The sequence below is a fragment of the Syngnathus scovelli genome, chromosome 11 (assembly GCF_024217435.2).
Source record: "Syngnathus scovelli strain Florida chromosome 11, RoL_Ssco_1.2, whole genome shotgun sequence".
Lineage (NCBI taxonomy): Eukaryota > Metazoa > Chordata > Actinopteri > Syngnathiformes > Syngnathidae > Syngnathus > Syngnathus scovelli.
The window spans coordinates 1,632,755-1,649,228 of NC_090857.1; the positions used below are offsets into that span (position 1 = coordinate 1,632,755).

General features: G+C 40.5%; 1 protein-coding gene across 6 annotated transcripts in view; it reads left to right on the forward strand.

Moving 5' to 3' along the window:
* Positions 1-79: 79 nt before the first annotated feature.
* rap1gapb (RAP1 GTPase activating protein b) overlaps positions 80-16,474 on the forward strand; it is a 48,731-nt gene continuing 32,336 nt past the window's right edge. For 3 of the 6 annotated variants that reach the window (XM_049734730.1, XM_049734731.2, XM_049734732.2), the window contains exon 1: positions 224-426. Coding sequence is in view for 3 of the 6 variants with exons in the window: in XM_049734729.2 (XP_049590686.2) it covers positions 95-426 (332 nt within the window). In the remaining 3 variants the exon portion in view is untranslated. Of the gene's footprint in view, positions 427-15,107; positions 15,245-16,474 lie in introns of those variants that run through there. The other 3 variants (XM_049734729.2, XM_068652464.1, XM_049734733.2) reach the window with 2 other exon arrangements.

Below are 16,474 nucleotides of genomic sequence, written 5' to 3' on the forward strand. Positions count from 1 at the left end.
GTTTTTTTAAATCTGCAAAAATTCTGCCTTCATCTTTCCTGAGAGTGCCGCTAACATTGTGAATCCAGAGCGAGTGAGTATTCCCTGCGGGATAATGCTCGCTGTGAAATTAATGCACAAATGTAGGGAGGTGGGTCTCGTTGCGTGCTCACTGATCACATGGCGGTCACATGACACTTTTCTTAGTGGGAGTGGGAGTGGAGCATCTGATCCAACCGTGCATGCAGTTAGTCGACCTGCAGGAGCATCCGCCCTCCACCTCCTCCTCCTCTTCCTCTTCCTCGCCCTTCTTCCGCCTGCTTGCACGCTGCAGCTGACTTCCCCGCACACTTGTTTTTTTTCCTCGCTCGCCACTTGTGCTCTTCATCTCACCAGTTGGGCGCGGGGGGGTGGCATCGCCCAGGCAAAGCATCTTCTATTTGCAAGGTAAGAGGAAAATAACTTTTTCTACGCTCAAACTGAACACAATGAACAAACAAATATATGCAAATTCTGCAGCCTTTTAATTTTTTATTTTCAACCATAATAATGCATGATGCAGAGAATTATTTTCAGTGCTGTATAAACCAAATGTGTTATGCATAGAACTATATTGAATTCCCTCAATATGAAATCCTATCTACAAACTTTGGGGGTAAATCATCCCACTGCAGTATAGTGATGCCACTTAAATATCAATATATCCATTACTGGCCCCTTTACTGGCAAATTCAATACATGCAATTTGCACTTTTATTGATTTTCTTCCACACCCAATATTCAATGCCTTGCAAAATGGCACTGGAGGAGATCTCCAGCAACTTTTCTACATTTGTAGTTTTTGAGTTCTTAGTATGTTTGAATGGCGAAATGCACAGACACTGCCTTGTGTTTGTTTGTGTTTGTCCGGCCCCCCCGCAGGCTGCATGCAATCAATGTGACCTTGCAAGCGCACCAGGCAGTCTGGCCCCATCACCTTTGTTGAATGTCAAAGCTGCACACTTGCCCTTCATACCATGTCAATACAACTAAACCTGATCTTATAACAATGTGTTCACTATGAAGCTTGTAGTTTGCTGTAGACTTGAATTTTTGCTAATATTGGTTTTCTTATATTTTGGGGATTGGAAAACTGACCCTAACCCTAACCCAAACAAAAACATGAACAGCACGTATACTGAAATAATGATGATCTTGTGTCACTTTGTGTGAAATCTGGGCCTGTTTAATTGATTATTTTGTCACACGAGTGGCAACAGGTTGTAGCATCTGCCATCTAGTGGAAGCACATTTGATAGTTTTGCTTGTAATTTTATGTTGCTAACATACAGTAGATGGGTGATCCAATTCTTTGTAATATTCATAACATTTTTGGAACAATTTGGGGGGGCTTTAATGTTTGTTTAGTTATGCACATTTCGCTTTTTATTTGGCTTTTGGTTTTATGTGACACGTGATCCCTCAAAGTCTTCACTATTTCCTTATTTATTATTTATCATGGAATTTGTGTCAAAATTCACCCTAGAACTTCTACAGTATTACATGCCTATCAAAAATGTTGTCTGAATTCTTGCAACATAACTTGACACTTTACGCCAATCATTTTGCAGTAGCTGTGCAAGTGTCATGCACACAGATTAGCCTGCTCCACTGTCACGCCAGCGACAGGCATTACAAGTTAAGTGATTTCCAGAGGAAAGAAGTTTTCAGACACTAAGCTTCAGCTTGACGGCCTGCCTCATTCGGAGAGAGCAGGCAAAAATTCCCTTCCCCACCTCAGTGATCCATGAAATGACTGTTGGAAAAGAAACATGAAAGTCATTGTGCTCTCTGAAAATTCCTTACCAATATCTGTGATAACAGTTATATATTATATATATGCAGCAAAAAGCATGTGCATCACCTTGATGGCTTCTCATCCCTGTTTTTTTTTTTTTTTAACCCTGGCAGCCTTCTAGCGTCTTTTGTCTCCCTGCAAATTTATGATTGGCTTTTTGGATCATTCTTGTCCTCCCCCTTCTAGCCCCATGAGTAGAAGTGTCATGACTTCCTCAATTTTTTTTATTCAATCAATTCCGGGGGTGTTTGCTAAGTGAAGGATGACCTAATGCTGTGTGATGGAATAAGAGGGCAAACAAGAGGCTAAATATGAATGGGATGAATATTTTATGCTGGCTGCAGAGCTGCGGTATAGTGCAATAATAAGCCAGAGCAGTTCCATTTAAAGGGCAATGTAAAACCAAAATGGCACTGCGCCAAGGGCTGATAAATAATGCTCAATAGCGTGGCACCAGAAAAGAAGATAACGGATGAGACAATCTTTTATGGTTTTAACCAGAGGACAAGTATAAAAAGGTGATCGCCGTTAAAAACAAAACAAAAATCCGCAAGCAATGCCATGCTGGGAATAGTGAAAATCGGCGAGTAATTGATGCCCAACCCCAAAAGGTTTGTAATTGCCTATAGCTGCTATGAGATGGCTGCAAGTCCCCCCCCCCCCACACACAATTATACAAAATAAAGCTCACCCCCTCACTTTTTTCAATTACACTAAATGAAGCTCTCCCCTCACTGAGCACAAAAACTGCCGAGGCAAAACTTTCAGCAAATAAAGGAGCATAACTTTCTGGTAAAAAACTTAGAATAGGCAAAATCATGAGTGCTGAACTGCAAAAAAAACTTGCAAATAGGCAAAATCATCAATGCTGAACTGCTGTTCACTATTTACAGCTTCAATTCAAATTTGCGGAGTCAACGCGGCTTCAATTGCAAATTTTTACATCCTACATTTGACTACGATTATATATCATTTATACATTTACATACATTATACATTTCTTACTATTTACTGTTGTGATTCTTTTTGGGCTGCTACGGTACAGCAATAAGTGGGAAAATGAATAATCTCGCTTACTGTGCAGCAAACCAACAAACATGGCTTGCAAGAATGGATTCAAGTCACTTGTGGTAGCCTTGTTAGCCTTTTAGCATAACTGTTTGGTATTCTGTTGTGTTCCCAAATATCCAGTCTGATTGGGGGAAAAAAAAAAGAAAAAATTCCAAGTGTACCTCCAGGCCAGTGTGATTATTCCTGATTCCCACTGCCGCCGAGGCACTTTAATGAATGCGCCATTGCCCTTGGTCGCCAGTCTTCTTCACCACAAACGTGCGGTTTTCGCGGTCATGTCGCCTGTTTCGTTCCCGGAAATCTATTATCTTGTGCATCGTCGCCTCGACACTGACAGAGCACCTTCTTAGAAATTCCTCCTCTTTCATTCCATTCTGCAGCGTTATTCAGAACATGATCACATGTGTGTGTGACTTGGAATGCAGTTGTCATTCCCATTGCGAGGCCGGCAAGGCCCTGTTGAAGATTAGAATTCTTTTATATACGAGCCTTTCTGACTCAGTGGATTCAGTGGAGAGCTAATGATCTTCTGCGCTACTTTTATGACTTGACTGCATCATACATATATGCAGTTATTAGGAGGCACTGTGGCAAATAGAGCTCTCCTTTTTCACCTTTGGTTGCAATATAGATGATTGAAATGGCTATTTAAGACTCCTTCACCCCAGATCAATAAAGCATGTAGCTTGCATCACATTTGCGCAGTCATTTTTTAAAAATTATTTTGTATTGCGGAGAGTAAAATGGATTTATTGCTATGTTTGTGTCAAGGTTCATCGTTGTTGCCTTCACCAGCTTCATTCAGACTTCAAATTCATCTTTGTGTGCTACAATATGTTAAATAGTTTATGGGATTCTTGCATGTGTTAAAACCCTTTAGACTCCCGTGAAGCTGAAAAGGACATGATGTAACTTTACTTGGGGTTTCTCAGCCTCCTTAAATCAAAATGTCTTTGGTGTCGATTGTTTTGCAGCCCCGTCGGGTTTGAGGATCGGTTGAAATTTGCAAATAAATTGACTCTGAAACGCTAAATTTCCATTCGAGTCTAAGCACATCCATCGCACATGCTAATTCAAAATGATTAACTGGCTGCTGTTTTTGCATGGAGGGAAAACAGGTTGTTACAATCATAGGGAATGTTTTCAATGCCTTGAATCTGCATTTCATTCAATGCATCAAAGTGTTTTTGCTCTCCAAGAAAACATTGTTCTGAAAACAAAAGAAGGAATGAAGAGAAATCCGTCTCATATGTTTCCAGGAATAATTGGCTCTTTAAAAGTAAATAATGCTGAGGGCGGTCTGCGATTTAACATTCAAAATATTCCAAGCTCGAGGTTGTGTGGGGTGACACAGGAGGCCACTGGGGCTGCTATGGTGACTTTGTGATGTCATTTATGCAAATTTATGTTTGTTTTTTTGTAATTGCTATGGTTTTCTTGTCTCTCTAATGACATCACATCAACTGTAATTAGTTGTATTCTGTTTCAGATTAGGCCTTTTTTTCAATTTTAGTTTATGTGAATTATTTAATTTGTAGTCTTGTATAAAAAAAAAATACAACTTTTACTAATGCTACTAACATTACTAATAATTCAGTAGACTATAGAAATTATATTATTGGAGGATTAAAAAAATACTCACCAACGAGTTGTAAGGTTAATGGAGGCATTCCTCAAGGTTCACTCTTAGGTCCCATATTAATTAACAGATAAATGCATGGTTGGACTATAAAACTTAATTTATTATTTTCCCTCATGCGACGAATGAAGTCTACCCTACTATTCATTGAGCCCTTAAATCAAAAAATTGTGGGACCTTAAAGTCAACCTTGAGGGATGCCACATTTGACAATATTGCTCTCGTATGAGTATTAATCCTTTCCTTATCTCCCAATATGAGATATTTAATTTAATTAATATTCTGCAGAAAGCATGGCTTCAATTTGCATGCTTCCACTCAGGGTTAATTAGCTTACAATGTTAGTTGGTCCATTAGCCACTCAATTTGGACTTGCTATAAGTTCTCTGTCGGTGAGTATTCCCACAAGCTCTTTAGTGTCAATCAAGTGAGCTTTTGTGCAGAAATTTGTCATGCAAAAACAAACGGTCGCCAGAAGAAACGGAAACGGAAGCCACAAGAGAGCTCAGCACTCTGGAGTTTGTGGAGTGCCCCCCCGCTACTCCACAAACTCCGGAGTGCTGATGTCCGGGGGCTCCGCGGACATCAATGACCACACTAATGACAACCACCGTGCACTCATGAAACCTCCGAGCTTGTTCTCTCCTGGTGTGAGATTTGCGTCACAGCAGCCCACTTCTATTTTGATCTGCACCAAAAGAGAAGATTGGGGCAATCAGCGAGCCATTTCTTTAAATGTAATTGGAAACGAGACACTTTTATCAAGAGTGCAGACATTTTTCATTTGCCGGCAGGAACAAATCTGTGCTCCAATCAAAACAAAATGAATTCTGATTGATGAGTAATTGCATTTCAACCTTCTGATGCCTGCATAGAAAAATGATTTAGGGGATACATGTACATATTGTGTTTTTTTTCCCCCCCCTTCAAACTTATGTGGCATTTCTCCGGGTTCCTTTACCATACTTTTGAGTTAATAGCGTGCTGCACAAGTGGTATTTTTAGACCGCAATGCTTCGTGACGTCACAGCTTGAACCGAAAGGGGCTCACACAGATGACTAATGCTTCTGCCCGTTTCATCCCAGAAGAAAAACATGCTGAGTAAGCACTGCTGCTTGCAGATTCGACTCAGACACGACGACCGTTCGCATATCAAGGATGTATTCTTTATCTGTTTCCGAAATCCCAAAACTTGGGTTGGATGGCTGGGCCAATGGTGTTTTGTTACAGACCATAAATGTGTTTTCACTCGTGGATGCAGCACTTCACACACCTTATGAAAAGATATACATATATATAGCCAATTTGTGCATTGAAGAAAACTCACCGCTGCTCTGCTTACATTTTGGCTTTGCCACGAGTGCAAGGGCGGTACACGCTTGGGAGATATCAGCGTCTGTGATAATCCCTCCGCATGATAGTGTTTCAAACATTGCATTTGAGAGCGCCACTCATGTTACGGCTGGAGAAACTTGGTGTGGGAGGATTTATTATCCTCACTGGTACGTCAAAGTAGGCAGCTAAAATATTGACTTAGATGTTTAGTCTTTATGGAGACCCAACTACCTTATTTGTGTAGTAACATTTCCAGTCCTTTGAGATGTGAATTAGGTAGCACGCATTTGGATGTGGATATATTCATCTAAGCCGCAAGGTGACGTCAGCGTGAGCGGCAAGTTCAGACAGCGCTGTGATGCAGTGTAACGTCACGAGCGAGAGCAAGAGGAGTTTTGGATAACGTGGACGTCAGTGCATCGCTTTCAAGTCTGCAGAACTCATGAGTCATGCTTTTTTTTTTTTTTTAGGCCCATTGTAGGAATGCACACAGATCAGTATATCATTTTTTATACTTGAGCTTGCAATTCTTGTTCAAAGTTGGGACCAACGATGTAGGTAATTAGTATGACTGTATTCCTTCTAATAATTGACTAGCCTAACTCTTCCTTCTCCATATCTCTCATTCACACATATGAATTGTGTCCTACTTGTGCTAATTCATCCCTCTGGTTTCCAGCGCATGCCACCACCTCCACCTCTTTGGTGCTTTCATTTCCAAATAATTGCCAAATTCTTTTCCCCTTGAAAACCCCCCACCAGATTTTCCATACTTATTTTCTCATTTATCTTAATGCATTTTGCCGTGTTTGAGAAGGACAAAAGCAGTGGGTTTGAATAGAAGCATAAAAGCTTCAGACGTACGTCTGTCTATGTTCCCATTAACCAATACAATAGGAGCTGATTTTAGTGGCTCCACTTGAGCAATAATTGATAGTCACAAAGTGCACTCACGCCGTTTAAATCCCACGTTTGTGCACTCTGAGGTGGTGTGCCGCTTTGTGTATTTGCGTCATATTTAAACCAACATATTAATTATAGCGTGCGGATTTGTGCCAAAATATGCTGCTGGTTTGAATTTATTCAAGTTATTGTGTGTTGATTTCACTTGATCTATGCGGATAGAGGCGACTTGTATCAAATAAACTGATAAGAGCCATTTATTCGGTTTTTTCGGTTGACTTATCACATCTCATCCCCTCAGGGGAGTCCAGTGAAAAAGCCAAGCAACACATGCTAATGTGTTTTTGTTCTATATGTATTCGTTGCTTTTTATTATCGCCAAGTGAGGTCACTTCCTGTGGCTTTTGAGATAACTGTTGTGACCTGTGGTGTGCTGCGTTAGATTATCGCTAAATGGCTGCTTCAAGAAATAAAATTTGTTTTGCTGGTGATGTGACCTTGACAAAGATTTATTCAGTGCATTGCTATTGTTGATTAATGTTAAGTGGCGTCATTTCAGCTCCTTTTTTTTCATGTGGATTTTGTTTCTGGCATTTCCCCCGAGAGAACATTGATCAGCTAAACAACCCCCAAAAAATTGTTGTTTTTGTCGTCACATATGTTTGTGTGTCCTTCTTTTCATGCAGCATTGTGTCAAGGATCTTTGTGGTCTTCCGTCAGGTCACCTTGTGTGCCCCGCCCTTCTTTAATTTCATGGTAGTCAGGAATTTTTATTGTCTGCGCTAGACGGCATTTAATCGAATTGATTATCTCAAATGTTGGGGAACGCCTTCTGAGGTTCAAGGACTCACACAATAGGAATGTTTTTCTACGTATAGCCTACTTCAAGAAATAGGTTTTGATTTGTATAGCTACTTGTTGCTAGGCAGAATTTGTGATAAATAAATGCCCCTGTCACTTTTTTTATAAAACATAAATATAACATACAATCAACCTGTTCTTCACGGACAGATCTGCTGTAAATAGCAAAAAATAAATCAGACTAATTCACTCCTCTGCCACCCTTTATAAAAAATTGGATTTATAAGTTTAAATGCCACACAATTGGGGCAAAGCACAATCAATTATCAACACCAAGCTTTTAGCATGTATACAATTATGAATTCATGTTGCATAAATAAACGGCTGCATTGAGTAATGAAATAATTCGATACAAACAAACCACAACCAAGGTCATGAATAGTATTTGCTAGCATCAGGAGAGAAGCACAAGCACACTTTTATTTGCACTTTTGACTATGCATGAGGTGCAGTCAAGGACGGCCAACAAAACAGAAGAGCGAAAATACACCACAATTAATAATTAATATATATATTTTTTAAATCATACAACCTTGGGAATTGGCAATTGCAATCATTCAACAAAATTCTCAACGCTCATGCAAATGGGAATCCCTCTGCAGTCAGTTTATTTTTATACACAAAACAATTATTTCAACATAAAACATGATTTGCTGAGTCTTTTTCCTAAAAGGTCAACAAATCTTCACGCAATGACAGCTACTTTGTTGATTTACAAATAAAAAGCCTTAATGGAGTACTGGAATGCATTATTAAGTACATTTAAAAAAAAAAGTGGCGACAGGAAATGACATTGGAGACATTTACGACCCTTGCCTTCCTCACACACACACACACACACTAAATGCTATGGATGATTTTTTTCCCTCCCAACTCCGACTTAAAATGTATCATCTTTATTTGACATTTCCTCACGGAGGTGCTGCAGTTATCACATTAACATTGAGACAGCATATCTGTGTGTGTATTCATGTGTAAGACAGATAAACGTTCTTTGCTGGGTTATATCATCCTCAAGATACTTGCCGACGTCATTAAAAAATATGATGAACACAATAGTATTATAATTTTTAAAAGATTTAAATTTGATATCATTTGGAATCTCTGAGTGCTCAAAAAGAAAACTTTTCAAACATTGTATGTGATAGCGTTAAAAAAAATATTTTTGTTGTATTTGTCAGAAATGTTCTTTTGTTTACCTTTTTGACTAGAATATCTTACTAAGACTTTTTCTGACTTTGAGGATACAGGACATTCCTGCGGTGAGCTCGGCACGCCGTCCTTCTCGTCAGCCTTGCCCGTGACGGGCTTTTATGCGCTGAGCTGCTATTTTGTAGCCATGTGAGTGTGCGTGGGCACTTTTGTGGAGATTACCCCGACATTCACGCTGTGACGCATGCAGGACATCTCGCACGGCAGGAAGCTGAGCGGCAGAGCCTGCAGGTTAATTGCAGCTCCTTTTTATGGAGGCAGTAGAAGTGATATAGTGAAATACATCAAGAAGTCTTATAAAAAGCAATATCATCTTGAGGAAAAGTACAGAAATATATATATATAATAAATTTTTACTAGATAATTCTGATCATATAAAAGTCATCTATAAAGGAATCTATTCTTGAGGAAAAAGTAAAAAATTATTCTGACAATAGTCCAATTTTTTTATTCTTACGCCCTGGAAAATGATAAATCAAACCATTACATACAATTGTAACTTTTCTCTCTTCTCTGTCATTTAACATGGCAACTGGTGATGTGATTTTGCTTTGCCCTTATTCCGCAAATCTATGTGACCTAATGACCAGCAACATAATAAATGGATGATTAGTAAAGTGGGCAGGGTAAGGTGAATGAATAAATGAATGCAGCAGCACCTCTGATCCTGTAAACGCTGATATTCTCTTGCTGCTAATTTAGATTAAATGTCATCCTTCGCCACCTTCCTTCATAGTGGACAAGAGCTTGTTTACACCATCCATCATTGCAAGAAAAACAGACCCCAGGTCTTGCTCTCTCCTGAGCTGAATGACACTTTATCAGAAGCTGATGAGCCACATCAGCCACCTTCTCATCATCTGCCTGCTGGCTTTGAAGCATGCATACGAGCAATTTTTCAAAAAAAAGAAGCCTTAAACTGTTTATTGCCACTCCCAGTTGAAGTTTTGCGCATTGTCCATTAAATGGGCGCAAAAAGTATGCTGATCATTTTTGCATTCTATTTAATTGTGTCAGGGTTTCCTAAATATTATGCCTGTATTCCAATGAACACATTTTTTTTTGTTGACTCAATTTGATGAACCAGCGTGGGGCTTGAGCGCAAAGGTTCACGTGGTGGATTTTGTTCAACTGAGGTGCAGTGTGTTACCTTTGTGTTGACTGATGGTGGGATTTGTGCACACGAGAGCTTCAGGTGGTCAGGAGCGATTATGTCCATTAGACATCTCGGCATCGCTCTCATGCGGATAAATCAAAGCCAATCCATCTGCAGAGTCATTAATCCCAGGATGTGGCCCCCTAGGGGTGCTCATCTTCCTCCTCCTCTTCCTCTTCTTCAACTCAGTAGTGGTTACATGAAATAATAAGCCTTCTCACTCTCCATTGCCACGATTCTCCTTTATTCCTCCTAATGGGCTTCGCTCCGGATTGCGTTACCCTCAGGAGGACGGGCCCCGCTGGCTTTTTTTTGCTATTTCTTTTTCTTTAAAACGATTGTGTGTATTTTTTTTCTCCCTCCTCTCTATCCGCACTCTGCATTGCTCTGAGGGCACAATCACTGAATCACTTATTATACTGCCTCCATTTTTTTGGTGCCGCCACCCACCACTCTAAATGGGCAGTGTGAGAACAGATAAAATTGAAATATAAGTCGTCCAGGACATTTTTACACATTTACCCCTGGTCTCATGTCCTCTTGCCGGTTTCAACAATCTACTTTGAACAAATATAGAATTGTTGATGAATGGAAATCTGAATTCTGTTTACACTGCTACATAGCGTAGGTCAAATCTAATTCCATAATATGCCGCCGATTATTGTTGCTCTTTACACTGATGATATCGTTCATTTACAAGTTGACATCTTTGAGCTTTGGTGTCAAACTCGAGGCCCGGGGCCTGCCGCATCATCTGATGTGTCCCGCAAAAACAAATTTTGTATCAACTTATTGTCATGACTAGAATTACAAATTGTCTTCACTTTTTAAAAATAGAGCAAACAACCTGTGACCTCCCATGGTATTTCATTATCCTGTCCGTATCTTAAATGCGACACATGCTGTAGTTCGTTGGCAGTCTGCGAGCACGACATGATCACCATCATTAAAGCCGATTCAGTCTTAACGCTCGTCATCTGGTCTCGCCCCCGCGCTCGCCGCTGGGCAGTCGTCATTGGCAGCGTGCGTCTGCTGGAGCGGCCGACTTTGTGCATGTCAATCATGAGTACTTCCTGGCTCGCCATTCCTCCGAGCACCGCCATTAGTTTGCTCTCGTTCCCACGAGTCGCCTCGTCACTCTAATGAATTTTTATTGACTGTGCCAAGCAAGCTGTGTTCTCAAGGGCGTGGGTTTGTCAGAGTTTTCTATAATGGGAACACTTCCAAAGAGGTTCCAGTAACAGTTTGGTTGGAGTCCATAAACGGTGATACTATCAATGACAAGAAGTGTGCGTTTTGTGTGGGAAGCTTCGTCACGTAAGGATTGTCCAAAATTTCAATTTTTTTTAGGATAGGTATGTTAATTGCCAAACGTGATCAAAAAAATCTCACTAAACTTGCCGAAAGACCTCAGGACTCGCCAAATGTTACATTAACGAAGAAGATTTGACAAAAGATCAAGATTTGCCTCATGTTCTGGCCAGACGATGCAGATCGTTAAAACCTGGACAGACTGTCTGCTGTCCTAGACGTCGTAGTCTATGATTAAGCCTCATCAATAAAACCCGGCAGCCTTATTTGCATTCAACATCTGAAGTATTTCAATCACAACTGATGAAAGTCACAACTTTAAATTGAATTTCCGTCCACAGATGATGTTGAGAGTCCTTTTTAATAGGCTTGTAGAAGAGATCATATTAAAAGATGGCAGGCTCCTTTTGAAGCAGGGATGGGGGAGGAAATTAAAATCAACCCCCCGGAAAGTTTGACAAAGATGGCAATGCAAACAGTGGCAACCGCTAGCGTGTTGTCCTTGCTAACTCGTTGGCGCTCGGGCCCACTCTTAAATATGAAACGAGTCCCGCTCGGTCGATTCCCTGCGGGGAGGAAGTGTAAGAGTACGCCATTGGCTCATGCAGAGCTTTAAAGACACTTTAGATGAAGCTTCTGCAGCAGCGCTTGAAGATTAACATGCTGCTGTAGCCCTCTCTGCAGGCAAATGGCATCAGATGCAAATCTGCTGTGCATGCAGCAGGCAGTGAGTCGAGCGCAGGACTAGGTTTGACCCATAGTTATATGTTGATCCACTTTTTCATTTCCAAGAGTCTGGAAATATTTGTGACCTAAATGCCCCGCCCCTAAATTAAGCAATCGTATTGAATAATTTGACAATTGAAAGTAGTAGGCAGAAGTGTTCATCAAAAATTAGCCAAGATATAAAATAATTATGACTCACTAGTTGTTCTACCGTCATAGTGTGCGTATTATGTCCAACCAATTTTTCCAGTCCCCATTGGCGGATGGTTGCCGGTCCATGAAAATCATGAACTTGTTTGAACCGGTCTGTGGCGTCCTGAATTTGGGTCATACACAAGCCCCTGTCAACAAGTCCTCTTTCGATGTGGGTGGAACTTGTTAGTTGTTAGTCTAATGTGGTTATGTGAAACTGCTTCAGGGGGGGTTACTGAACCTCATTTCACAGTGCTCAGACTCTCATTAGCGCTCCCGTCCGCCTCCGCCTCCCTCCACCGCCAGTCAGGCTCTCCAAAGTCGAGGCTGAGGAGCACTTTAACCCTGCAGAGAAAGACTAATTACACCGCAACTGCCCTTTTGGCTTCACTAAAGTAAATCACTACAATTTCAATTTTTTTTTTAAGACACAGTGTGGAAAGGTACACTTGTTACAACAACAAGAAATGAAGTCAAGGCAATGGAAGAAATGTGACATTTTGGTGTCATTCTCAGCAGCGTGCCCGTGGGCACGATGGATGGCATTTGTGCTCCTTGGATTTAATTTACAAGTAGTTTCGTCACATTTCATTTACGACGACTAACCCTAAAAGATGAAACCACACTTGAAGTGGCTTCATCTCAATTAAAATGACGAGATGAAGTCAATCTGACCTGATGGAGTATGCTATGGTGAAAAAGGATCCAAGGTCACTGGGTCTTTAAAGGGCCGTGGCCCATCAAAGAAAAAACAATCCCTGACATTTTTTTTTTACCCTTCCTGGAGAAAATTGTAACATTGCCCAGGGTCAAGGGCTTCCTGAACACAATGACGTCATTTGATGCATTAACCAAATGTGCTTGAAATGTTAAACCACAAATAAATGCCACATTTTCCCCACTCATTACTGATAAGTTTATTCATTTAAAGGGGAGGTCAAGCCCAGAATTTTCCATATGTGCCTACATAGATTAATATTCCATTTGTGGAATATGATTTAAACAGTTGCAGAAAACTGTGAAAGCCGTGATTGGTTGTGACTTGAGACCTGGCAACTGGGCTGTCATTTTCAGTTGACAGCAAGTGGCAAAATGAAATGCATTTCATACTCCATCAACAAAATAAGAATCGGAATTTTACAAAGACAAATTCCGGGTTGACTTTCCCTTTAACATGAGTAAATCAGAAATGTGTCGCAAATAATACTTTTAAATCAGATTCAGTTTACACAAGTAAAAGTACAAGAAATCCAGACTTATATAAAAATGCAGGTTTTCCTCATTATTAATTCATACGGTTCCCATTAAAATAAACGTCAAATACAACCAACAGCGACCTTGATGAACGAATAGATGCATTCGGAATAAGCCTCTCACCTTGTAAGCAGGTTCCTTGGAGATCCCGGACATGGAGGCCAATTTTCACACGCACTGACTTGACAATTGGAAAGTGAAAGACAAATGATCCAGTCACACCTAATCAATGTCAAGATCAATTCTTAAGGGAATGGTATTGTGGGACACATTCCTGCATCCCAACCTCTAAAGCTTGTGATTTGATTTATGACCCATCTGCCCGGAGTCCAGTGGCATCTAATAGAATAACGAAAAAAAAAAAAAAGGTTGACTGAGGTTTGGAGTCAAGAGGGCGCCCAGCCGTTGGCCATGCTGATGCAAAGTGGGGCGGAGGAGAATCACTGGGGACAATAACAGCTAACAGGTTTAGAGTCAGACCGCTGCAGTGCTCTTAAACTAACAAGGAACCAGGAGACCAAAGACAACAAAGTGATACGAGAGCTATTTTTTTATGCTGCGAGTTGAAGTACATGTACGATAGATTTAAGGATTTCTAGTAATTACCTTTCATCATGCTCACTGGCAAAGTGTTTTCTGTTTTCTTGATGACGGAAGTCCTTATAATCTTAAAATCATTAAGACGTTCTTGGTGTCTACTTTGTGGCTGCTCGATTAACTTTATCAAATCATCATCTCCCCCACTAGACAAGATCTGACACGGGGATCCAGACCAAGGACAGTTGAGGGTCTTTCTGTCTGTCAATAGCTGTCACCTTCTCACCAAGCTGTTTGCTGATAGTTGTGTAACTCACTCCAGCTGTGATTTAGATTGAAAGGAAAGAAAATGATTTTGAAAAGCAATGCATTATAAACATGAGTTGGGTTTTATAGATTTGTAAACGTTGTAAATCGTATGATTTTATTCTGCACCAGAGGCACTGACGGATGAGCGCATGTAGGCGGATCTGAGAGAGGGAGGTCTGCTCTACGGTGGGGGTGATTTGATGGTCACTCCTCGAGTATTTCTTGACGGCCAAGCTTCTGTCTGTGTTACAGCTGCTCATGATTGATTAGCTCAGTCTGAAGACTGAATGCCGATATGCAAACACATCATTAGGTAAGCACTTCATCATCAATAGCTCATTTACTGCGATGCAACATACTATTAAAGACAAAGTGATTTTGCATATTTTATCAACAACCGGATATTTTTGCATCGAGTGTGGAGGAGAAGAACTTCTAATGTTGTGTTCTTCAACAGCAACGCTGAAAGATATTTTGCTATTTCCGCTTACAGTGGTGTCAGCATGTGAGAACTGCTGTGAGGCCATCCATCCATTTCTTTTATCGACACTTACTGGATGACCTCTAAGGTCGCACACAAATAGAATCACCGGGGAGCGCAATGGCTACGTGTCCCCCACTCCAATGATCCGTAGCTTTCATCGATGAAGAAGTCAGTGAATTCACATATCACAATAGAGGACACGTACACACACACACACACACATGGAGACTTGCGTATAACCAATGAGGGTGACAACAAGGGAGGAGGGAAGAGAAAAAAAGTAAAGAAAAAAGAGGAGAGCTACGGTGGCAAGTGTCATGTGTAGTCGTGTCGCTTATAGTGAACAAAATTTTTCAAACCACCTCGGAGGAGTCCCATTAGCATCTCAGCAGGATGTTTCAGAGGAGAAGGAGTTTCACATTTGGAGCATACGGAGGGTGAGATGAAAATAAGACACTGCCTCAGCTTAGCTTTAATATTTTTCAGCGAATAAGTCTTGGTGGCCTTTACTGTACTGACGCTTAAAGCGCTCAAGGCTTGTTTATATTAACTTAAACAAAACAAAGATTTCAGTACTCACATGTCTGCCTCAAGTTGATGTGGGCGGTTGAGCCGTAATTATTAATTGGCTTGTTTGCAAGTGAGCAGCACAAGCTCGTCTATTTTTCCCCCCCAAGCGTTCATTAGCGCCAACTCACCTATTGTTCCCAAATGAGTTTTTAGACAATGTCTCTTTGTTGCAAGACTGTAACAAGTCATTGACTCTTCCGTTCCTCATTAGCATTTGTTAAATAAAGACTTTGGTTTACAAAAGAGATTATTTGTGCGTTCTCCGCCCCTTTGTCATTAAAACGACAATTTACTGGCTCATTGGCAACGAAAGAGCGCCAGCTTGTTCATTATGCTTGTTAGTACATTTAATGGATAGCCGAACTTTCACTTCAGCCGCAACAATGTGGCCAGTGGATTAAATGTTCCCCTCGAGTCACTAATAATAGGTTCTTCCTTCTTTTATTTACCGATGACTGGTTAAATACAGTGAAGGACTTGCTGATGAGCAAGACCCTAACCCTAACCCTAACCCTAACCCAACTTGCAAAACCACACGATGCCGTACTCTTGCTGCATGGCTATCAAACGATGCTGATGTTTATGCCAAGGACTGGCCACATTATTAGGCACACCAAATAAAGGCAAAGTTTTGTCAACTTTAAGATTTTTTTATGATAAAGTGAAAATTTATAACGCAATGTTTTTTTTTTTCTTTTTTTTTTTTTTTTTTTTTTTCTTTTCTTTCTTCTTTATTGTACTATGGAGTTATTATTTTCAGTATTGTTACTTTCTTTCTTGTATTTCTTTAAATGTTCGAAATAAATAAAAAAAAAAAAAAAAAAAAAAAAAAAACTTTAAGTTTGAATGCCCTGTTTTTATCATTTGGGAGGTTTTTACAAAGCTGTTAGCAGCAAAACAACAAGTCACCTCTGTCATGGTCGCCTAGTGGCTGTGTGATATTTACAGTCAACACCTAACACAAGCAGAAGGCTTACCGCCAGCAACAGCACACAAAATGTCACATAAACAAGTTTCGAAGTGAACACTCGTGCGTTTCCACTTCTTACATCATCCTGCGCGGTGTCATCTGATCTGTTGAAAACACACAGGCACAA